General features: G+C 39.1%; 1 protein-coding gene across 6 annotated transcripts in view; it reads left to right on the top strand.

Moving 5' to 3' along the window:
* RAPGEF4 (Rap guanine nucleotide exchange factor 4) overlaps positions 1–25802 on the top strand; it is a 161225-nt gene that overhangs the window by 69605 nt on the left and 65818 nt on the right. For all 6 annotated transcript variants that reach the window (XM_074829126.1, XM_074829128.1, XM_074829129.1 and 3 more), the window contains 2 exons: positions 10320–10392; positions 11445–11509. In XM_074829126.1, coding sequence (XP_074685227.1) covers positions 10320–10392; positions 11445–11509 — 138 coding nt within the window. The remainder of the gene's footprint in view (positions 1–10319; positions 10393–11444; positions 11510–25802) is intronic.

The raw sequence follows: 25802 nt of genomic DNA on the forward strand, positions 1-25802 counted from the left end.
CTTCTTGTATTTAGTTAATGTGTGCCATTCTGCACCTTTTGTTCTGTGCTACTTGCCTGCTTGCATCTTGCCTCTAAGTGCACTGTGGGCCTTTCTGGATCAGAGGAGGGACAGACAGGATCTGACCTTTCATTTTGTGTGTAGAACTTAGCAAAGCTGGACCCCAGTCAAGCTGATTTCAGGGCTCAGTTGGATGGAGGAAGAGACTGATATGATTTTATACTCTTCTCCTTCCACCCTTCTTTCTTTTTCTGGAAAGATTATTATTCAGTTTCGTTCAGTACTTCACCCTTCATTATCTTGTGAGTTGTCTCCATTTTTTTTTATTTTCCTCTTGTTTCATTTTTCTATTTTATTCATGTGTAAGTTCAGCCTTAATATCTCTTTACTATTTTTTGCACTTAATATCTACAGTGCATCTTCATCACTGTGCCCAGCTGCATATCTCAAATGCTGTTTTAATCTTGATGATAGATAACATGATAGATCATAGTGAGAATGAAGGCTGGTAATGAGGAATGAAAATCAAGGTGACCATTTTTTGTGATTATATATTGTACTGTGAAAGAAACTCCCATTCAAAAAATGAAATAAATAGAAAACCAAGTTTTTTTAATACAAAATTCCTGCCCACACTGAAGTGTCAGCCTAGTCAAACTAGGCAACATGCTTGATGCTCAGCTCAGTTGGAAAAAAAACACAATTTGAGTAATTTTTAAATGGTAACCAAAAGGATTTGTATTATTTTTAGCCATCTGAATTAATCTGGGAGAATGTTCTGTAATTTCTTTACACAAGTCACTCCTCAGAATCTCAGAGCAATTTGGACTCTGCTTGGCTTATACTAATTTAATACTTTAAAACTCAATTCTTCTATCCTATTTTCTTCTAATTTTTCTTATAATTGACATGTCAGTGCCACAAGATAAAAAATAACAAATGTAAGCAATGCTTCACTATGGAAAACAGAGATTAAGTTTGTGATTGGAAATTTGGCAGAGGCTTGATATTGTATTATGTGCTGTTCATCTTGATCTGCAGAATCTTTAAACCTAAACTGTCTCAATGACAGCCAGATTTAAGGACCCTAGCTTCTGCCTATTGTGAAATTGCTTATCTGTTTTTAAGACATCAACAGGTAGAACTGCTTCTTTGGTGGCAACAAGAGAGAGGAGGGAGTTCATTTATTAGGCATATCCATCAGCCAGTTCACATTGTCTCTTTTTTTTTCATTTTTGTTTATAGTATGCCCTCTATCCTGAAGTCTGTCCACTCCTTGTGATATCTCATCTGCTTATTGGACTGAAGGAGTCTGTTTAGGCTATGCATTTCACTCCCCTCCTACCCTTCACACATCGCTCCCTAAAACATTGTCATTTTCTTCTTATTTCCTGTTAACATTTCTTTCTTTTTTAATGTTTAACTTCCAGTGGGACTTTCTTCCTTCTTTCCCATCCCTGTGTGCCTCCATTCCTCACTATCCCCTCTCGTGGTGAGGTTTGAAAATGTTTCTAGAGCAGAGGTGAAATGAATAATGTTACTTTATTTTTCGCCTAAAGGAAGGATCGCGTGAGAAACAGCAACAGCAAGACTCTGGGTTACAATCACAGAACAGCATTTCATGTGCGGCCTTTTTTAGTCTTGGTGATGGACTGGCAGCTAAATAAAATGTCTTTGGTTTGAGGAAGTGACTTGCACTGGCTCCAGTCAGAAAAACCTTGAAAACTGCCCCATCCAAATAAAGCTGTTGGATTGCAGGTTGTTAATGCAGTTTACCTAATCCCTATGTTACAGTACAGCTAAATCACCGTTATTAATGTTTGCATTTCAGTTTGATAAAAGTCAGTCATTCCCATCCAATATATTTTGATATCTTCAGATAAGATGCTGTTGTACAAGTCTATCAGAAGAGACTGTGTTTCACAGGCCTTTATAGGAGCTTCAGACATGGGGGCCATGAGATGTTGGACTGTGCATGTGGATGTAAGGCAGTAAACACTGTGTTACAAAATAGCTGAAATATTATTGTGAACTCGGGTGGGGAAGTAGCACAGGCAGCATTTATTATACTACACTGTTCATGAAAGGGACTCTGAATTCGAGCAGCTGGACCCATGAGAGATTTATGCTGGCAAGGTAGTTCCAGTGGTGCCATTGCATTGACTGCTGGCTGAGTTGGAGGCCCAGGTATTTTGGGGTCCTGATAAGTGATATCAATCTGATTGTGAGTGATTTTCTGTGTCTGAATACATTCTTTTCCATGCACTGGAGGGAGTAGACTATGTTTAATCATACTTCCTGAATTATAATGATTTAGTTTGTCTTTAGGTTTTCCCCTCTTATTTTGTATTATACTTGTTGCTTTGATTTCACAGCAGTGTTACAGAGTGAGCTGCACAAGTTGCTTTTAAAACAGCTCACACTGTAATCAAAATAATATTTAAAAAGCATTGAAGAAAGGCTAATGTTATAAGGGAAATTCCCTTGTATGTTTACTTATTTACACTTATGAAATATCCTCATTATTGCTAGACACAATTGAGTAGAAACAATCACTTTAAGGAATTATCCATGATAAGGAGGCCTTTAATACTACAAGAGTATGGGAAGTTGATATGTGTTTGTTTCTGTGAGAAGCAAAAGTATGGCATTACACTGACCCAACTGAACTCATTAAGAGGTTTATATTGATTGTAGAGGAATTAATATTTAACCTAGAGTCTCATTCCAGATGAAAACAAGTTTCTAGACCAACATAATTCTCTGTTTAGAGACTGTAAATATCAAAAGCAGAGTTACAGATCAGGTCACCATTTTGATTTTCTTTATTTGTTTCAAATCTCCTTGTAAAAAAATGTAAGGGGAGAGAAAGAAGCTGTTTATGAACAGTGGATAAAGCCACTGCCGCACACAGTGTCAACATAAGGCCAATGTGTCAATTTAAGTTACACTTAAAACCTATTTTTAGGACTTAAGTACTGCACAGACCTTGTGATGACCTTACAGAATTTCACTACAGAGGACCATGACTTCAACCCACTGTCAGAACACAGCCTGCACTGGGAGGTTTCCAGCTTTTCTCTGTCTCAGTAGTACATACCTAGCTCCACATACATTTCTTTGGATGAAGCCTTTTTCATAATATTCATGCAAAGATATGTTGGTCATGTGTATCAGGCCTTCTGTATTTGCAAGGTGGCAGTCTCAGGGTGGAACAATAACTTGGTTTAGAGGCTCTTGCTGACTTCTGACTTCTCTATTACACACAATCCCTTGCTGTTTGCTTGCTCTGCAGGTTAAGATATGTGATCAAGACATGTATGTTGCTGCAGTTACAGAATTTACTGTTCTGTCAAAGCACTTTACAAACATAAGTGTCTTCCTGGTGTGACCTTTTGTCTCAGCTGAAGCTCTGCTCCTGAAAAATGCTAAAGATCAGTTCAGAGAGGCACACCCAATGGAAGAAATAGTGTAGGAGGCAGCCTGTAGCTGCCCAGGTGAGGAGCTGAACAAAGCCAGCCTCACCTTGTATTTGTGAGTCTTGTATTACCTGTCTCTGATCTTCCTTGTACACTGTGTTCTTGCATAGCACACCCAGACTGAGCTCACCTGGAAGAGTGCATTTTTGCTTCTCCCCTTATTAAAATAGTGTATCTGAAAATAGGAGGTGTGACTGTCCAAGGATAAAAGGAAGCATTTTGTGCCCAGAACTTTAGGGAATTGTTCTTGGAACAGGCTTCCCTTGTGCTTGACCCATGAGATGATGCCAGACTTGTCTTGATCTAAGTGCTCTCAATGTAGGTTTAAAGGTTGGCTGTAGTGGTAAGAAAAATTATGTGAAAATGGTACCTTTTTCTTAGTAGTTCTGCTCTTTGTGTTCAAGACATACCTGCTGACTTTGCTAATTAAGATGCAGGTTTACAATTGTTAGTGTTGCAAAACAGTTTGAAGAGGAGTGAGGTTCTCTTCTGTCACTTGCATCATTCAGAAAATTCCAGCTAAGGTGTGATTTGCTACCTCTCTTCTACAAGTGATAATGAACAGGGAGGAAAGGCGAGCACAGCTTTAGTTTCTGATCTTGTATTGAGTTTGAAGCACTGCCGCTGACAGTCATCATCATCTGATTTTAAAGTGAACAAATTCAACACAGATATCACTGTGAAAAAGTAAATATGGAATTGTATAATGCTCTTTTTCAGCCATTTTTGAAAACTTGAACTTCACATTAAAGGCAGCTAAATTGCTGTATTTTTTTTCCTGTAATACATTATCTATTCTAGGGCTACACAAGTGTAGTAAAAGAAAACACATAAATCAAATGGACTGTTTGTTCTTCTTTATATATTTTCTTTGTCCTCTTTTAAGTATATGCAATCTTTCCCACCCCTCCCAACCAAGTCCTGTCTCCACCCAACTGCATTTCCTGAGTGGATTCCTCTAGGAGACAGAATCGGAGGGCTGCATGATGTCATTTCTATATTTAAATTAGATGGAGCAGAATAGGCTGTGTAATTTGTTTAATCACTGCTCATGCTCTAATTTCCTTGGATTTGATTTTTTGCAGTGCAGTCTTATCTTCGGGTTTCTATCTGGTAGCCAAGTCTGCTATTTGGCATGGTTACAGGGAGCTGGGTGCATATTTCTTTTCGACTAAAACTCAAGGGGATTTTGTGATCAAGCAAATTCTGGACACAGAGCTTTTCAAGCACAATAGATTGATTTAAATGGAAAAGTGACAGAAAAATATATGCCTCCAAAACAAAGAGATCAAATAAAATCTAAAGCTTAGTTGATTAGGGCCATGCAGAACCATTCAGAAGATGGTAAATAGGTAAATAAATGAAAAAGATGCAGATTCATCTGGTATTATGTAAACTGTACTAATTCTGGGATCAGGATTCAGCAATTTCAGTACAGGCATTTCCTGTATTTATTTTATCTAAATATGACTAAATGGTACTTCACTTCTACTATTTCAGGCTTTGTCTATCTCATTTTAATGACTTGATAGACTGACATACAAAACAGTCTCTGTTCAGTAAGTTGTGGTAAGATCTTCGCATGGTTTATTTTCTATTTTTCCACAATACATAAAGATATGTTTTCACTATTGTAGCATTATTTTTTCCTAATTTGTCTTTATACTTTCCTTTAGAAATATCTCAGTTCTGTTCTCTTACCTATACTGTGAGTGACAGTGAATATATATATTCTGTGAATGACAAAGGGAAGTATTTAGTAACAAGCAGGATACTTGGTGTTCTAGAGTGTAGCACCAGCTTCAAGCAATGATTGATACAGTGATAAACAGCCATGGTCAGGTCCTTTCTGTGATATCCAGTTGGTCCTTTCTGTGATATCCAGTTAAGTGTCGTTGACCTGAAATGTATGGAAATTTTCTGTTTGAGCTTGCTTATAAGAAATGCACTTACTAATTTGTAAACATACTAAGAAGGCAGTATCTGCAATCAGAATTATACCAGAATCTTCTGTGGGTCTCAGCACATGCTATTGGGCAATAGCAAGTGTGTTGTTTGGTTTCCCCTTTGTAACAAGATTTGGGTAAAAAACAATGATGAATATGATTATCAGTTAGGCTTTTTTGTTAAATTCTGTAAGAACATTAGACACTTTTTACTGGAAAACACTAACAGATAGCAGACAGATGACATGAGATTTTACTTGTCAGTTCAGTGAAGAGCAATCTTTGGAGCATCAGATCTAAAGGCAAAGGTCTAGACTTTGAGACAGCAATCTATGCTTGGTTTAGTGAGTGAGAAGAGGGTCCAGAGATCTTCAGGGGCTGTTTTACATCTCTCCTTATTGTTCTGGAGAAAAGAAAGAAACAATGCACCATGGGAGTGACGCACCCTTGTGAGTAATGCTCACAGGAGAGGTGGTTCATTGCCAAAATGATATGACTGGCGCAGCCAGCTTAGAGGAAGAACAGAGCTGTACTGAGAGCATCAGTGATCAATTATTTATTGTTAAAAGAAAATAGAGAAGCTGGACCACATTGTCAAGCTACAGCATATATTCCCCAAGAGAAACCATTGCAGGAGTATGGACAGCTAGTACAGGAGGATTGCAGAACTCAGGAAATAGTCAAAGTAACAGTATCTAATGAAATAGTTACACAGGGTTTTGAAAAATATGTGTGTGGAAAGGGCACCTTGATGTTTCACCTAGAATTTCTACAACGAAAATTAAGTTTTTTGTGTTACTCACAAGTCTGCAAGTAACGGAGGCTCTGCCTTGTCACCTTCTCTGCTGCCAATGGTAGGCAGCAGAAGTGCATCTGGTCAAAAGTGACACTGTGGATTGAGAACATGAGTGGGGGAGAAAGAGAAGAAGAGAGAGATCATGTATTCAATCAAGCACCTGTTGTGGTCTATAAAACCTTCTCCAGTGTTACAAGACACTCACTTCCTAGTAGCTGGCTACATGTAGGTTCATGGGAATGGGGATGCATCAGAAGCCTGACTTGACTTCCCAGTGCTACAGACCATCACTACCTGGGTCCTTATTACACGGCCCATCAGATACTCTTTGCTGACTGGAGAACTGCTGCACTTGGGGGAGTATCTGGTGTGGAACCTGTGTTCAAATCTTTATACCCAGGAGGTCTTCCCTTTATCAGCTATGAGTCTTTCTCGTTGGAGTGCTGTGGTTTTGCTACGCAATGCATATGGAGAACAAAGGCTCATCTATTTTCTTCACATCTACCTGGCTTGTATTAGAGTGTTTGTATTGTAAAGATCTCTTTTTTTGCTCCTTCTTTCCATTTAAACAGGTATTAGCTTTTCAATACTTGCAGCAGAAGAGAAGGGACTAACTAAAAAGACACATTTTATATACGTTATGTATGCTAGAAAAATCTGTAAGGAATTTAGAGATAGCTTGCATCAGAATTACTGTAATTGCCTCTCTAAATTATGTTCACGGAGTAGAAGAAAATCTATTGCAGTAATGAAAACCCCTGAACTAACTGCAAATAAAGTCTAAATAAGAGCATGCGAAGGAATCTCAAAACCCTGATAATGAGTGGCCTTACAAACTATTGGTATGAAAATTTACCCACAGCACCTCCCCAGTAAGGCAAGTGTGTGATTCTTTCTTCCTTTTCTCCCATCCCCAACTGTTCCTTGTCAGCGTTCTTCTGTGCTTTAGGCTATAGCAGTGACTGAAAAGGTCGTGTTAATTTTCACCACTGCATGGATATAAGGCAGTCAGTAACTGGAAGAAAAAATACTGTCTTTATTACTCGTGCTGTCAGATTAGATGCAGGAAGTGTCTGATCTTTAAGCTGTTGCATGATAGGGTTTATAAATTGGTAGAAATCTGAAGACAGAGTGAATAGGTCACTGAGTGTAGTTTTAAAACCTGCTGTCATGTTGGATTTACAGAACTTGAAGACTTCTGGTAATAAACAAGCTTATGATGATTTGATAACTGTTGCTGTCTTTCATAAGGAAAGCCTTTCCAGAGTTCATACCACCAGTGGAATACACTTTCAAAAGCCTCTTGTAAATATTTAGTCTGTTAATCTTCAGGATGATTTTAAATGCCACCTACCAGTACAATTTAAGTTATTGCATTTTCTTTTCATTTACAGACATTACGGTAACAAGATAGGTCTCACAGTCAGTATTCTGTTTTCCTCATTATCTCAGCTTTCAGAGATCTCATGCCTGGAACTTCATTATTCCATCTGATACTGTGAATCTTTATGCAGTTATTTACATCTTTCTTTGCATACTTAGGTTTCCCAGAAAAGAGTGTTTCCCCGACTTCTTGACAAATAAGTGTCCCTTGACATTTAGTTTGGCTGATGAAGTGACATAGTTGTAGGTGTAAATTATATTTCCTATGTCAACCCACACCCCACCAAGGTATCTTCATAGGAGACCGTATATAGGCAGTCATATCAGCCTTCCCTCCAGATACCCAGATATAGAAGGTAGTTAATTTATGCAGAGGGGCCCTGGAGGAGTCTAAACAACAGAGCTTTCTGAGGGCATGTCTTGAATTAGTGCCTCTTCTGGTAATGCTGCCTGAACTCCTTCACAGGCAACACTGCTCACTGTGCTTGCTGTATCAAACATGACAGGGTAGGACCTTCATGTAGAGGATGACAGAGTTGAAGTTCTTGGCAGTCTGTACTTTTGTTCCTGGTGAGCTTTGTCATCCTGAGCATGAGGTGGGGCTGAATGGGGTTAGGTCTCTCTTTTAAAGTGTTATATACAATTCTGGCTTATTCTACTTGTAGGTTAAGCTAGGCCCCCAGATCTTTTGGAAATTATATGGTGTGATCTGTGTTTCCTTTCATGAGAACAATAATCAGGAAAAATATTACAGAATTAATCAGAAGGGAACCTGCCACACAGTGTATGATGACTGTGGACATGGTATAGGAAATAAAAGAGAAAATTACTGTCTTCCTACAATTCAAGTTCCTTATCAAGGTGGCTTAAATGTGAACTAATAATGTATTTCTGGGAAAATGCTGTTTTGGGAAAAACAGAACAAAGAAATTAATATCATCTGAATGATAAGGAAGAACAAAAGAAAACAACTGGATAAAATTTGATTTTATCATATCCCAAATGAAACATTTCGATTTTCCATTTCTAAATCACATTTCAAGACCAAATTCAGTAGAAGGTAGAACAAAATGTTTATCTACTGTTTGAATAAAATGTTATTTAACCCCTTGTGACATGCTTTCCTTTTTTTCACTTGGCCAACCAAAATTAGTATTTCCCTTGTTCTATGTGCGTGATTTACTAGTTGAACTGAGGAAGTAATTACTTCTGCTGTTCTTCCTCTCACTAAGTTCCAGGCACAGGACTGCCTGCAGCGTATGGGAAAGAGAACAGTTTGGAAAAAAAAGTAGGAGAGTTTAATCTTCAGATGAGGTAGCATTTATTTTGTGTGACTGACCAGGGATATAACATAGTTTTGCTCCTATGAGTTTTCGGATGGATTATGGGTGAGATTTAAATAATATGTTACTAAGCTTTAGGATGTAATAGCTTGTCTAAAAATAGGATTGGATTATTAAGATTAATGTAATCTTTGTAGCTTTTGTTATTGTTTAGAATGCAAGACATTCAGTCTTTAGTGGTAGAATTGATGATATTGTCATATCCATTTCCAAGAAGAAGAAATGTTAAAAGGATAATTCAAGCATCTATTAAAATCCAACAGACAACATTTTAAAAGTGAATACATCCAAACAGCTCTATAGAGCAAAGGATAAAACTTTTAAATTAAAATTGTACTGTGAGGGAAATTTTCTGTCTCAGTTATTATGTGTGCTTTGTTGAAACCTACATGAATTTCAGCTGGTTGGTTGTTCATGTTCAGTTCACTGCACACCCGAAGGATGGCATGACACATTTTATTTACGCTGATCATCAGCACCCCTGTTGCACAAGCTTGTTTTCTGACAGTTCCAAAAGGGAATTATAATTGTTTACCCTTAAGCATGACTGTAATATAGTATGATTGAAACTAAAAATGTGTCACTTATTCATTGAATGATTTGTATTGGATAAAAGGACATTTTTGTCCTTTGATGTTATTTCTTAGCTTCTATGAATTTCTTAAGCCCTAGACAGAGCTTTGAACCTTATTGATCATGTCACCAGCATTCTGAAGAAAAATACCAGTTACTGACATCAGTTACAATTATGTAGTTTACAGTGGTACAAGGGACATCATTTTTAGAGTTACAAAGTTGCATCTGATAATACAGTTTTTGTGTGTGTGTATATATAACATGAGGTGCTGAGTTTGTGTGTTTCATAACCTTGTAGTTTCTGAAAACTAAACTTAGTGTGTTGAATTAGATGTTTAGAGTTTTTGCACTAAGTCCTGTATATTTCAAATCTGACACCAAAATTGGAGTGGTACATGATTCTCATGAATCCTTAGTTAACAGCCTTGTCTCCATTCCTACAATAAAGTAGCTTTCTAGCTTGAGTTCAGCTGAGTAGAGTAATTTCAAACGAGCTTTAAAACAGCCTTTATGGAAAATCATACAACTAAGTACAATACTGATTTATTAGAACTCTCAAAGTCATGCTTTGGGGAAGATGAAGGAAAGAACTGTTTTAGCACTTTTGATAAGATAAAGGCAGTGTGCTCCAGTCAAGGGAGCAGGCCTTGTAAGAGTAAAGACAGGTCTGCCTGCCTCATATTGCTTGTGTGCCTGTGAAGCACAAGGCAGCAGACACACAAACGTAAATACCACAAATCCATTGAATGGCTTTACACATCTGTAACTGACTGAATGTGCCATTGCTGTCTTTCAGAAATATCGACAGCATATGTCTGGACTTCTCACTCCTCCTTATGGTGTTATGGAAACTGGCTCCAACAATGACAGTAAGTATGAGAAAATAGACATCAGATGTTAGAGAGAAGAAAGGGGAAGACGAAAGTCCTCTGGTTTTGGGTGTTGGAATTTAAATGTTAAATTCAATTCTGTATTATGACTGTATTAATACTGCATATAGTAGGAAGTACTTTGGAACTTGCCTAACTGCATTCCCAACTGTATGCAAGCATACACAGAGCTGTACACAAATCTGCACTATGAGCCAGGCCTGTTGACTGAAGCATATATGATGTTGCATAACATTTAACTGGTTATAGGTGTTACATGAATTCTATGGAACATGACCATGAGCTAGTAAAATAAATATAACAAACTGGTGTACTTTTTTAGTTAGGATGGGCTACACAGCTTGCTTGGGAACCTAGGTTAGTGCTTGGGCAGCCTGCAGTAACCGTGCTACTGTCTGACCTTAGTTACATAGCTAAATAAGTTTGGTTATGTCTCTGCCTCATGACAACCTGTCAAACTCTGGGATAGTGCTGTAAACATGAATACAAGGGCAGCCTTTGGAACTCTTAATTTCTGTAAATCAAGGTGGTTCTGTTTAGTTGCCAGAGGATTATTTAGATGCCAACCAGGACAATATCTGATGACTAGAAATTCCATCTGCAAATTTTGTCCCATATGTTATGTGTTCAATATGTTCTATTTGCGAAACCATAGCATGGCATAGCATAGCATAGCAATGCTAGTTAGTGCAAACTCAGTGTCACATTTGACTTCCAGGTACTAAAACACAGACAATGTTAAATGAAAAAATATAGATAATTCCTCTATACCTATTTCAAATATTAATCTGGGAGAAAGTACTGTTTACCAGCTGTTTATAGTATTTACACAAGTTAGCTTTTTGTCTTTTTTGTGTTCAGAAGAGAAGACTTTTGTCTGAATAAATCTGTTTTGCTCTTAAAAAAATCATAGATTAATGTGCATGTTATCAAACTGTTGAACCCTCCAATTCCCTATTCTATTGATAAATATCTCCACTGTTACTTAAAGAATGTACAGTATGTATTTATTTTTTGTATTCTTTTTTTAGGAATGCCAGATAAGGACAGTATGTCAAGCAGTGCTCTTTGCCAAGTTTCTAAAAATTGTAATAAGGTAAATCACACCTAGTTTCACCTTTGTTTTCTGACTGGCAGGGGGAGGAATTTTGTAACAAAAAATTCAAAAGTATAGCATTAAATTGAAAAGAACCAGGTGCAAATGCAAAGCATATAGTTGATGCATGCGAGTACAGTATACAAATTATAAGGATGCTTTAGACGTGTATCATATAACTGGAGAAAGCAACTGGTTCAGGATCAAAATTGCTAGAAAGCGCATACTGCTGGCGAAGTTTGTGTTACAATCTGGTTGTCCTGTCTTTGTTGGGAAGGTGTGGAGTGTAAAGAAGAAAAGCAGCACTGTGACAAGACCAGTGCATAGCCAATGTATCATAAAATTCATAATTAAATCCTATTTTAAGGCTTAACTGAGTCTTAACTGATGCATAGGCATTGTTCTGGCCCTTTGCTCAGGGTGAATTTTCTCCTGTGTTCAGAGAGCAGCTTTACATCCCAGTTCCCCTTTGTAAAACAGTTCTGTGCCTTCAGTCTCACCAGATGAGGACCCACATGAAAGAACTCATGAATATTTCTACGCTGGTTTTAAAGTAATTATAATAGTGAGAAGAAATAGTATCAGGCATTGCTGTAAAGATTAGTAACTTTTAGAATTTTTTATGGTAGGAGTAGAAAAGTTACAATAATAAACAGATGCTGGGATGCTTTCTTTCTGGACATAGGAATTTAATTGGATGCATTTCTGTGATGTCTTTAAAAGGTTAAAGGTATTTTTATTACACAAAAACCATCTCTTGACAGCAGATAAAGACAATGAATATTTTAGTGTGTTTCCTTAATGCAAAAGTAACTACTTCCACCTCTCCCTGTCTGTCTGTCCTGCTTCCTCAAGGGTACTGACCTTTCTTAATTGTCACATTCAGCCTTTCTTAAATGTATAAATGTAACGGTATGCAGTTCCTTCTTCTGAAGTCTTATTCACTAATGCTATGCCACTTCCTGACACAGCCTTATCCTGTAGGAAAATAAACATTTTTCCATGCACTGAGTAATAATTCTTAGATAATCAGATAGCACCTTTCATTCTGTAAGCATTTTACAAACAGTTATGAGTTAAGTCTTAGTGCTTCTCCAAGATGTTGGGCATTTCAGTGCTACACTTGGAGTTAAGCCAGATCAAGGGTCTTGCTTGACCTCTCAATGAAAGCACCAGGCATAGAATCCAAACTAAAAGGTGTTGTATTTTCTGAAGCAGATAGAGGTAACAGAGGTAACAAGGTAAAAACATCTGTCTTTCCTAGAAGGTGATATCCCCCTAGTAATGGGCAGTGATGCTCAGCTAAGGGTGGTATACACTTTCAGGTGCAAAGTAGTTTAGAAACTGAGCAAAATTTAGTGCTTAATGCTGCTGCCAATAGCTGGGCTTTTCTAGCATAACAGGACTCTTCCTGCACAAAGTAATGTTCGCCTGGGTAGGAGACAGAACTTGGCTGGGGCCGGCTCAAACTGTTCAATGACTTTTACAGGAATAAGGTCCTTTGCAAACCTTATTAACTTACTTTCCAAGACACATATGTAAAACAGCCATCCTTCTCCCTCCCACACTGTACACACATTTCTGTGGAGAAAAGCTGAGAGAGTCAATATGTGACAGATGCTTGTCACCTTGTTTCATCCTGGAAGAGCTCAGCCAGTCCCATGACGAATGTGGCAGAAGAACCTACACAGCATAGAAATGGTTCATGAATCCTAGTTCTGTGGTTTTGCCATATGGCCACAGTTCTCTTTAATTATGTTAAGTGAAAGGTAAATGCAGCAGAGATAAATACCCGAGTATTTTATTTGCTTCCTGCAAGCTTTATTCCTGCAATTTTAAACTGTACAACTGTTACAGTGCTTATACAACATGTCAGTCTTCATGCCCTGCAGTCAGTTTTGAATGATCAGTTTGATACTGGGATTGCAGGGCCAAATTCCCAGAACTGTTGGCAGCTGTTTGAAACACAAAATAGCAGGATACCAGAAAACAGCTCTGTGTTTGTAGATGTTACATATTTTGCTTATTTTAGGGTGATACATGACTGTCAAAATGGCTACTGTATCAGGGAAGGGCATTCATGGAGGGAAAGGGAGGTGTTTGCAGGACATCTTTAGACTACTTTAGATTGCCAGAATGATGCCTTTGGGAATGGCAGCAAATACAGCTCGTAGAGGCCTGTAGGCTACTCTGTAATGTCCAGAAAAAGACTATGTGAGGAACTTTCTGAGTGTCAGAAAGTTCCTCAAAATCTTTCATGTGGTAAGCAAAGATTACAGTCTTAGACAAGGAGATAACATAATCTCCTTATGTTACTTATGCTAAGAAGGAAAAGGGAGACTTGGTCACCTGGGTTATGGAGAAGGTTGAGGTACTCAACGACTTTTTTGCCTCAGTCTTCACTGGCAAGTGCTCCAGCCACACCACCCAAGACACAGAAGGCAAAGTTTGGGACTGGGGGAATGAAGAATGGCCCACTGTAGGAGAAGATCAGGTTCAAGAACACCTAAGGAGCCTGAAGGTGCACAAGTCCATGGGCCCTGATGAGATACTTTTGCAGATCCTGAGAGAACTGGTGGATGAAGTGCCCAGGCCAATATCCACCGTGTTTTAGAAGTCATGGCAGTCTGCTGACTGGAAAAGGGATAACATAACTCCCATTTTTAAAAAGGGAAATAAAGAAGACCCAGGGAACTACAGGCCAGTCAGCCTCACCTTTGTGCCTGGCAAGATCATGGAGCAGATCCTCCTGGAAACTATGCTAGGGCACATGGAAAATAAGGTGATTGGTGACAGCCAGCATGGCTTCACTAAGGGCAAATCATGCCTGACAAATTTGGTGGCCTTCTATGACAGGGTTACAGTGTTGGTGGATAAGGGAAGAGCAACTGACATCATCTACCTGGACTCATGCAAAGCATTTGACACTGTCCTGCGTGACATCATTGTCTCTAAATTGGAGAGACTTGGATTTGATGGATGGACCACTCGGTGGATAAGGAACGGGCTGGATGGTCGCACTCAAAGAGTTGTGGTCAATGGCTCGACGTCCAAGCGGAGAGCAGTGACAAGTGGCGTTCCTCAGGGGTGGGTGTTGGGACCAGCGCTGTTTAACATCTTTGCTGACAACATGGACAGTGGGACTGAGTGCACCTTCAGCAAGTTTCCCAACGACACCAAGCTGTGTGGTGCGGCCAACATGGTGGTGTTGGAGGGAAGAGAGATGCCATCCAGAGGGACCTCGACAGGCTTGAGGGGTGGGACAGTGCAAACCTCATGAAGTTCAACAAGGCCAAGTGCAAGGTCCTGCACATGGATCAAGGCAATCCCAAGCACAAATACAGGCTGGGCAATGAGTGGGTTGAGAGCAGCCCTGCGGAGAAGGACTTGGGGGTATTAGTGGATGGAAAATTGAATGTGAGACAGCAATGTGCGCTTGCAGCCCAGAAAGCCAGTTGTGTCCTGGGCTGCATCAAGAGAAGTGTGGCCAGCAGGTCGAGGGAGGGGATTCTCCCCCTCTACTCTGCTCTCATGAGACCCCACTTGCAGTGCTGTGTCCAGCTGTGGGACCCCAACATGAGAAGGACAGGGACCTACTCAAGTGGGTCCAGAGGAGGCCACAAAGATGATCAGAGGCTGGAGCCTCTGATGAGGACAGGCTGAGAGAGTTGGGGGTGTTCAGCCTGGAGAAGAGAAGGCTCTGGGGAGACCTTATAGCGGCCTTCCAGCACTTAAAGGGGGCTACAGGAAAGATGGGGAGGGACTCTGCATCAGGGACTGTAGTGATAGGAAGAGGGGTAATGGTTTTAAACTGAAAGAGGGAAGATATAGATTAGATATAAGGAAGAAATTCTTTACTGTGGAGGTGGTGAGGCACTGGAACAGGTTGCCCAGAGAAGCTGTGGCTGCCCCCTCCCTGGCAGTGTTCCAGCCCAGGTTGGATGGGGCTTTGAGCAACCTGGTCTAGTGGAAGGTGTCCCTGCCTGTGGCAGGGGGGTTGGAATTACATGATCTTTAAGGTCCCTTCCAACCCATTCTATGATTCATTCTATGATATAATGTCTTCAGTAGTTTTGATCATAATGATGCATTTATTTCAGGGTGTGTGTGTGTTGTTTTCATTTTCTAAGGAAGTTTATAACTATAAATAATTTGCTTCAAATAAAATTTAATATATTCCACTCTCGAAATATGAAATGCATGTTTTTCTCTTTTAGCCTGTGCTAAGTCTTTTACAAGCACTGTAATAGATGATTTTCCATATTTGCTAATTATTTGAGTTTCATCTTCATAGCTTAATTTTTTTCTCCTGTCACATCTATTAGTTTTTGATGAGTAACATAAGATTTTTCTTTTAATACATGCCTTGAAATTTTCTCACCATATGGGGGTGTTTGGTTTTCCTAGTTCATTAAAATCTATACAAGAATTCTATTTGGAGAAGGCAGCAGAGATTTTTTTTTTAACAAACACAAATTCATTTGCATTTAGGGTTACATTATTGCACATCATTTAATGCAATATAGCGGTTAAATTGAGCATAAAATACTGAGACAGAGTATGCTACTGTTCTCAGCTATATTTTGGGGAATGGAAACAGTCAATTTAAAGCTGTCTTGCATAAGGGAAAATAATACAGCTTCAGTGTTTTTAACTAGTCAGTCTAATATCTGTACCGGTCTCTGTAGCTCTAGTTTCCAAAATTCTCATGGGATGGAGTTGGATATAGCTGAATCTGTGAGATGAATATAACCCTAAAGCCAAAATTACAAAATCAATAATAATTTCAAATACATTTTTGGAAAAGATACAGAAGAGTACTTAGACCGCCGGGGAGGTCGGGTTCCAGCGTGCAGATGGAATAGGTAGTGGTTCTGTTTCCATATATTACCAGCAGAGCTGGCAGCAGGGTTACATGATGCTTCCCACTACAAGATCTTGTTCTTACAATTTGGCCACTTTTTCCACTGTCTAGCTGAATTTGCCATGCTGAGAGTATGTTTCTCGCTGATTTTTAAATTGAAATGGATCAAACCTCTCTGACATTGAGGTTGGGGGAAAATACATAGCACATATTAAATAACTTTTCCCAGTGATACACTAGCAATCCTGTCCTTTGGAGTAGGAGCTCGACATTTGGGGCTTGTTCTGGCAGTAAGGAGTGCCATTTGCAACCCTCTGCAAAATAAACTGTATTGTTAAGCGTTAAAAAATCTCAGTTGAAACTGGCTTACTAGAGGCTCATTACAGTTTAACTGCGAGCTTGTGCACACAGGCCGTGCACCTTTGTGTGTGCAGAATTCCCACACTGTTTGTCTTTGGTCTGGGGCTGCTTGGGCATTCATGTGTCGATGCTTAACAGTGTGGGTTTTCTCGCAATCACTCATTCTAGTTGCTAGAGCAACATTTTGATTATTATAAAGCCAGACACTGAATGGAAACCACAGTTGTCTCCCCTGTGCTTTTACACCCTCTACTGGTGCCCAAGTAGGAAATGAGTGAAGAAATAGCCCATTCTTCTCTGGAGACATGAGATAACATGAGAGTTTTAAAGAAGAGGGCATTGCAGAAATGAGTTGTAGAGACAGAGGAATGAATGTGGCTAAGAACAGATGACAGACCAGTCGAGAGCATGAATCTCCACTCTCACATGGACTGTGGCGCTGAATGCTTTTTTCTGCTATCAATGAATGTCTTAAACTCCTTTGCAAACTGTGGATGCTACGCCTAAGAAAGCATAGCAATGATCCACAGGAAGAATAGAAATCTGTGGTTAATAACAATTATTCTATTTATTCAAGTAGTTTATAGTCAGAAAGTCCTAACTCTGCTAATGATCCAAGCTGAAGTTTTATATTATTTTCCATAATGGAATCTCCATATTTCAGTTTGCTAAAAGAACCCCACATCCTCAAGAAAGAACACCAAAAAAATTCTGCTTGAAAGGAAGGCTGAAAAACTAAGTGCTCAAAAGTAGAGAATTTCGAGAATGGAGGCTGGCTGAGCAGTGTTAATGAAGTCCTCTTATCTGTATTTGTTATGGTACGGACTTCAATTCTTTGTGTTTATTATGGTACAGACTTTGATTACCTGCTCACAGATATTTTTCCTGTGACACAATTAAAACAACATCTCACCTCAAAAACCATGCTAGCATTCTTTTTGTACAAGTTAATCTCTATGACTTTAAAACCTACACAAATTTGTGCCTTCTTAATTGAAAGCATACATCCTGAAAAGGGGAAGGTGCTTCTTCATCTCCTTTGTATTGAGGAAACCAAAATATATAAGAGATTAAGTTATGCAAATTCATACAGTCATTCATGCTATTGGCTGAAGAATATGTCTTTTTTCTGAAATCTCTCATGCTTTATTTTCATTACGTGCCATATATTGTCTTTACGTTTGTATTGTGATAAAGAGTTGCAGGAGCTCCCCCTAGTGTACCAAGTAATATTCGAAAAAAAACATGGCTCGAGTTTCTGAAGCTTACAAGCTGAAACGTCCCCTTTATGGTTTTCACGTCTGTAATGACTTCAAATCCTCTAGACTGGAAGCTTATTGGAAGTGATTTATTTGAAGGTATTTTGTATAGCAAAGCTCCTATAGGATGTGCTGAAATACTCCTCTGAAAGTCACCTTTTCATCCATCTTCTTCCCTGGTTAATTTGACATGATAAAATGTAGATTCCTTTTCTTTACTGAATTTTCAATAATACTTAGGTGCTGTGCTGATTTTTATACATTTAAATAATTGAAGTGATTGTGAAAACATTATTTGCTATTTTATCAACTCTAAATGCATTTAATAAAATTGAAAAGATCTTTCAGTTGACAGAGAAGGACATAATCTAGGTGTTGATTCTCAAAATATTGCAATTTTCAACATTTTCAGACAAATGAATATTCACATTTAAATTTTCAAGCACTTAAGTATAGCTCTGGGCATTTGAAAGTATACTGTTTGGGAAGATGACATTACAATTCACTAGATGCAGCCGTGAAGAGCCCGCACACATATTAGCTACTCTAGCAATAAACACAATAATTTTACTTCTGATTTCCCTATTTTTCAATTTATTTTTCCCAGATGACTGAGAAGAAAGCTTATCTTTTAACATATTCAGTACATTGTCAAATGTGGAATTTGATAGAGCATTAGCAGAATGCTAAGGGAAATGTTTCACATGATCATGAAATAGTGAGCCTACAAGAAAGAATAAAAAGAGAGAGAGAGAGACAGAGAGCAGGAAAGCAGGCAGTGTTCTAGAAAGGTGCAATGACAAGGTGTTTGAAGTGGTAACCTCTGCAGCATTCACATGTTTAACATGTGAATGAAAACAGAACTGATTTTCTATGTGGATGGTTTATATAACTGTCCAGTGATATGTGTGCATTAATTCCTATCTTCTCCTGCACTCTGTGCCAGAGTCAGTTCTCCTATACAATGTCTGCATAGGGTTAAAAAAATAATTCCTTTTCATTTTCTGTTTTTAGAGTGGTTGTGTAAAAGCACTATGTGCAAATATTTCTAAATAATGTCTTCATGCAGTCCTAACTATACCAGTTACTTTTAGGGACTGCTCTGAGATTTTGGCACCAATTTCACATATATGAAAGTAATTTGCTTAGAGGTCTGTTCAAGTTCTTCATTTTGCTCTAAGTGGAAGTGCTCAGGGTTCAATCATTATCACAGCCTGTAACAATTTGGCTAGTGCAGAGGCTGTGCATAGAGTCCCTAGCAGTGAGTCACATGGTGACAGCATATGGCAGGAAAGATAACAAAGACAGGAGTGTGAGATGAGTAGGAGTCTGTGAAAAATACATTTTTCATATGTTAGTAATGAACTTCGTCATGAAAAATGTGAAGGTCTTTATATGTCATCAGAGTTCTTAAATGTAAACAAAAATGTTAGTAGGTCTGCTGGCTTACATAAGTAGGCTTTGCATAAACTAAATTGTTGCAGAACCACCAGAGAAGGTTTTGGTACATCGCTATTTCCAGTTCCAGCCATATGGAGATGATACACAGCTGTAGGCTTCCCTTCCAAATGCCAGTGTGGGCAGCGATACCTCAAAGAAAATCTTGCACCACCCCATCTTCTGCTATCCAATTCAGCTACCTGATAATCTATGAAATATCCATGACCCATGATTTCATTATGCCCCCTGAATTCTGGGGACCCTAATGTCAGTTTCTACTGGAAACAGTTTCTTCTACTGCATCTAATCATATAACTGAGCACCCATCTGACCAGTACAGAACTAGCCAGAGTTTCTCCCAGTATGAAACCTGCAGATGCAATTAGTGATTCTCAACTCGTCTATTACTATATAGAAATGAGTAGCATTGTTGAGAAAAAGAACAGAGTCTTTGGTCCGGGTTGCTGTGTATTTACCAGTGTATGTGTCAAAATAACTTAATTTCTCTTCAGTACATACTTGATCCCATTCAAGGATCCCTGGTCTTTGATCCCCTTCCATGAATTTGTAAGAAAAAATATAGTCCCTTCTTTCTACAATGAGGAGTTTTCATTGTGGTGGTTCTAAGGACAGGTTCTAAGGATAAATAGAGCTGTCTACAATGATAGTGAGATTGGTAAGAGGAGGAGGCAGGACTTCTCTCAATAGATGAATTAAACTTTTTGCAGAAAAGGGCAGAATTTTGCCATCTACAGATGCTAAAGGAATATGCTTACTTTAAATTTTACCCTAATTTTCTAAGAGCAATAACAAGAGAGGATTAAATATATTTAAGTGTTTTAAAATTTAAACAAATTGCCACATTTATCTTGGGAGAAGATGAATAATGGGGAAAATAGTGAATAATGTCCAATAGCACAGCACTATTGAATTGTCAGCACCTGAAGATAGACCCTCCCTTTCCTGTCACAGCTGCAAAACGTTCCAGAAGCAACCACTGCCCTGTGCTCAGGAATGGAAAACCGAGCTTGGAAAAGTGTGTCTGCATCTGTATCCTTCTTTAAGCGCTGCAATGACTTTCTGTGTCATTGTGAAAATACCTGCAAGATCCAAATCAGGGTAGTGTGGGTTTTATCATGAGGGAGGAGTGAAAAGATGGAGAATGACAGGTACAGGAGAGAGACAAAGATCTTCTCTGTTACCAGCAGAACAGTACATATACTTGAGTCAATGTTAGAGCTAAACTATATGGGTTTTCAGTTCCATGACTTTTACATCTGAGTATTAGCATGTATGATTTCCACAGTATTTTTCTGAATGAAGAGTCACCTCAAGCAGTTATAGTTGTTATTTTGGTGCTCTCCACTTCTCTTGCTTTTTTCTTTATTTTTATGTCAGCCTTTATTGCAATTTATGTGTATCCTAAAGTGTTGCAATTCTTGTTAGTGCTGGGTGCTGTGATGCAAAGGAGGGATGGAGGCCTCTGCTACAAAGACCTTGCAGTCACAGAAAAGGTGGAGTGACTGTCAGACAAAAAGATGCTTGCTTACTCAGAACATTGTAAGGCATGGGATTCATATGTGTTTATATGTTTCGAATGAGTTCTCCTACAGGAGCTTATTGTGATCCTTGGTGTGATAATCCTAAGAGACACTGGGAGTGGGAGGAAGAAGTTCAGAAATCAGCAGACAAATGAAAAACTAAGTGATATATATTTCTGCATTAATCTTGTAATTTGGAGGGTTTCTAACTCACACTGTTGGGCTTTTTCAGAGTAGCAGATGAAGCAAGAACTCACCTTCTCCCTGACTAACCTTCTCCCCACAGAAGGGTTACAGAGGTGCTTGGTAGCATGGGAAAGGCAATTTGGCTGAAGAGTTTTCCCTTTCTGACTACTCTTGCCTAGCTGAATGAGTGTTGCTATCATAGTTTAGATAAATAAATAGTGGAAAAATAACAGAAATTCCTAGAAAACACTAGAATTTGTAAAATACTCAATATTGTGAAGTAGGTGGGGGACCTTCTTTCAGTAGGAGCTTCACTGTCACTTCTAGTTGTTTGGGGAAACAGCATACTGCCTTACCTGCCAGTGCTGGCAAGGGCAGTCTGATGATATATACTGTGGAGTCACATTAGATGACTCTTGCTTGTTGGCTGTGTCTTCTGTGTGATTCTGTCCCAAACCATAAAAAGCATGCACATATGCTCCATTTATCTCTTGCAGTTGAAAAGCAGAAAGAGTGGGTAATTATACTGAGAAAAAAAGATAGTCCGTTTCAAGGTTCATGTCTTCAGACAAGTCAAGCGTATACAAGTAACACATTTGGCACTTGAAAGAGCAAAATGTATTTTTTTGAATCTTGTCATTATTTTCTCAAGTTTGGCACAAAAATTGGATCAGAGATCTTAAAATCAGATTCCTTCTAGTCACTCATATCATCTCTCACAGAGTGTTTTGACTGCCTGTCCTACAATGCATGCTGGAAATTGGTGTTCCAGAAAGTCAGTTATAGTTCCGAGTCAGTAAGAAGTAATCAGTGTGTCTGATCTGGTCATTTAGCAGCATCTTTTTTCATCTGTGTACAGATGGCAAAAATTTGAGAGGTTAATAAATAGTGAGGAAAAGCTGTCCAGTGATTTTGTTCTTCTTTTTGTGTTAGCTGGTCAAGAACCAGGAGCCCATTGTGCTGGCTCCACGCAGAGAGCACCACTACTGAAACAAGGTTTGGTTTGTGGTGCTCATTTAGAGCCATTCCAAGTTAGAACTGCTGAGGCAAAAATGTCAGATACCTACGATAGAGCCAAAAATGTAATTAGGACTATTATCTCCAGTGATGTTTAAGTAGCAAATGTTGTTCAGGTATTTAAAGATTTATGACTTTTCATTATTTATTCTTTTTGTAAATTTCCTTCTAGAAGAAAGCTTGGCACAAGATTGTGAACATGTTTGATCTTTGTGTGCTTTATCATCAGTGATGCAGCTGTCTTAAAATTAAAGATAGCAGTTAGTGAGGAAATACAAATACACATAGCTGAGTTGACTAGTAGAGAAATGAAAAGAATACATAATTGAGGTTCCAAAATAAAAATGAAAAAGAAGAAAATCATACTTCCAATACCAGTTATTACACTGCTTCTAATTAGGATTACTCAGCCACACTTGTTTTCATCTTGGGAAATTAAATTATATAAACAATTTGTATAAGAACCTTAAATATGAACTGTATGGAGAAAGAGCTACTAGGTTGACAGGGGAGAATTATGAATAAGTCTTTGTAAACCTCCCAGTACTGCTTTGTCCATCCTCACTCTTTAAAGTAGCTCATTTCAAAGGCATGAATCTGAGGGGGCTAAAGAAGCATCTTCTCTCATGACACTCTCTCCTTGTAGCCTTTTGCACAATGGCTGAGTTGGTTACTTTTCACCCATTTTCTGACCCAGCCCACCTTAGAGCCACATGAGGGCCAGCAGCAACACCAGGAGCAGAGGTAGGAGAGGGTGGCTGTGCAATAGGAAGATGGTGGGAGCATCAACTCCCAGAGCAGAGCACACTTGGGCCCTGGGACAACTGCAGGGCTGTGGCTGCCCTTCCACAGCAGCTTCCAGTGAGCTGCACTGGGGTTGTAGGGCACCTGTCCTCCACTGTGTCCACCCTCCGATGTCCTTTCTCTCTACATCCAGCTACGGATGCCCTCTCCTCCATCACACTGACACTCCTGCTTGCCAGGTGGTAGGGGAGCAGAACTGTCAGAAACACATAAACCTTTTATCTGAGCTTAATTTTCTGCTGGTTTGGATGAAAATTAGCTTCCTGGCCAGGGCCAGCGCAAGCAACAGGGCGGAACCTGAGTGTGGGGTTCAAGGAAGGGATGGACCACAGCAGTCCTGTTTGAGAATGCTGTGCAATGTCTGCAGCCTTAAATGTCTAACCTCCACACAAAGCACAACCACATCTGTCAGCTATGGACTGAGACTCTCTCCTGCCCCAAACCTGGCATTTCTGCCAGCCCATGTCAGCTGCAGGGGAAGCAGAGGGAGAACTGGCAGGGGATCGTTTTGTTAGGCCAGCTTGCCGCTCTATTGCAATTCACTTCTAAATCACAAATGAATCTCTGTGATTTCAGTCTCTTGTGTTTAAAAACAGATTTGTATAATGTATTCCTGTTATTGCTGTAATACACATAGAGATCCAGGCAAATATTTGTTCCTCTCTCCCTCCCTCCTCTTGCGTTGTCTTAATTGTGTTCAGAGCCTAGATTAGGGATTTTCAGTTTGTGGTCTGCAGACTGCTGGGTTCTGGCAGCTATTCCAAATGAGTCTGGGAAATGAACCTAAGAAAAGCCTATTGTCACTAGCAGCACAAGGTTCCTCATCTTTACTGGCAAAACTATAGGGGTCCACAAGATAAAGGAGCCTAGCACCCCCCTTCCTCTTTTGTTTCCCCTGATTCATTTCACACTCTGCTGAGTGTCAGTGTTAGCCGCTGCAGATTCCAGGGCAATGTTGGAAAAACCTTTGTTGACAAAACTGTAAGAGTAAGATTTCTGGCATTTCTTATACTGTAAATATATAGCCACTGCTCCACAGCAGTCCTGGGCCTGTGTATTAGAATGGCTCTCTTGTCTTCCTGGTATACTGGTCCAAACTGGGACAAGGAGGGAGAAGAAAACCAGGAGGTTGCCTTGCTAGAGCTCCTGAATGCTACTTAGTCTGTTTGGTTTCTTCAATGTCACAGTCAGTGTTCTTGAAATGCTGTCTTTTGTGTTTTGTCTAGCTTTTCTGCTATGAGGTTTGGGATAGAGAACCCGGATTGCTGCCTGGAAAGTGCTTTGTGACCTTGTGGCAGACACAGGGCAATCTGCAATAATATTGGACTTCACTATACCAGAAATTCCTCTGGGGAGGATGCATCTTCCTTTCCCCAAGACAGTCTCCTAGACCAACTATCATGGAGAAGCTGAAGATTCCTACATTACTGCAGAAATGATGGGTTTTTTAACAGAAGTTAGCTGGGAATACTCTATGCACATTCCGTATTTCCAGGCAAGCTGGTTTGGATTACAGTAATTAAACTTCTCTGGAAATGCAAACATTTTCACACTGTGATTTGATTAACATAGTTCAACAGTCCTTATCCTTTATACAGCCCACAAAGAGTCACTGAAGATGAATTTGAGATTATGTTTAAAATTAAGCCAAAGAAGATTTTGAGATTATATTTAAAAAGGAGGTGAGTGGTTGACAGATAGTAGGGACAGAATTTCAGCTGGACGAAGCAATATTTTTAGTGATGATGTGAAAATTAACACAAACATTAAAGAGAAATAGGAGAAAGGGGATAAATTACAAAATACATACAATAGGTGCTTTTCCATTTCACAAGGACAGGGCTGTTTCTGTGATATCCCTAAAAGCCAGACATCACAGAATTTACACAGCTTGGGCTACATACTGAGAGAGGTAAAAAGAGGTCATCTCTTTCAGAAACATACTATGGTGAATTGGGATGTAAAGAGATGTGGTTAGCTAGGGAAAATGTCAGGTAGAGTAATTTCACCTCTGTATCAGTCTGGGGTTAATTATTGCAGTGTTCTGTGTGCATTTGTGGAGACAATATTTTCTCAAGTTTCAGTAAAGTTTCATTTAGCAACAGAAGATCTCAGAGTATGTTTAGAAATGTCCATCCCTCACTAGTTATCAGGGAAGATGAGCTGAAATTCAAAGCGATAAGAACAAATGTGAACAGGCCTGGTTTAAATGGTGGCAAGTTAGGCAGCAAGTTAGGCTCTTTAGGAAGTTAGGAGGAGGGAAGCAGCAAATTTACAAATATGAAATATTTACTATTTTCTAATGCTAATTATATTTTGTTCATATTGGCAGGAATTAATAGTATTATTCTTTTACTGTTTTCTTGGGGAATACCTACTGTTCACACAGATGCATATTAACTCAATGTTTGTATTTTATTTACTGATTATTTCCGTTGCGTTATGGAATTAATGTGAAAAACGGGGCATATTAATCAGATCTAATAATTTTATTCCAAATGCCTTTGTATGTTTTTAATCAATACAATTACTGCCACTAAAGTATCTGAAGAACGCTGAATTACCTGATTAACTAATACAGCAGTTATGAGTTTCATTTCATGCTAGTTAAATGTGTGAAACCACAATTGGATTTTACTGTAAAAGAAAAAGAAAAGCCCTTACTCTTCATAGCCAGTATTTCCCCCCTGAATTTATGCTGTTGGACTTTGCCCATTACTGAATCAGATGATGATGTACCATCATAGCAGGAGGAGGTAATGATGCTGATGGGTTGTCCTCAGAAGATGCATGTTGTCCCTCATGACCAGGTCCCTCTGTTT

Source organism: Strix aluco, chromosome 6, assembly GCF_031877795.1.
Source record: "Strix aluco isolate bStrAlu1 chromosome 6, bStrAlu1.hap1, whole genome shotgun sequence".
Lineage (NCBI taxonomy): Eukaryota > Metazoa > Chordata > Aves > Strigiformes > Strigidae > Strix > Strix aluco.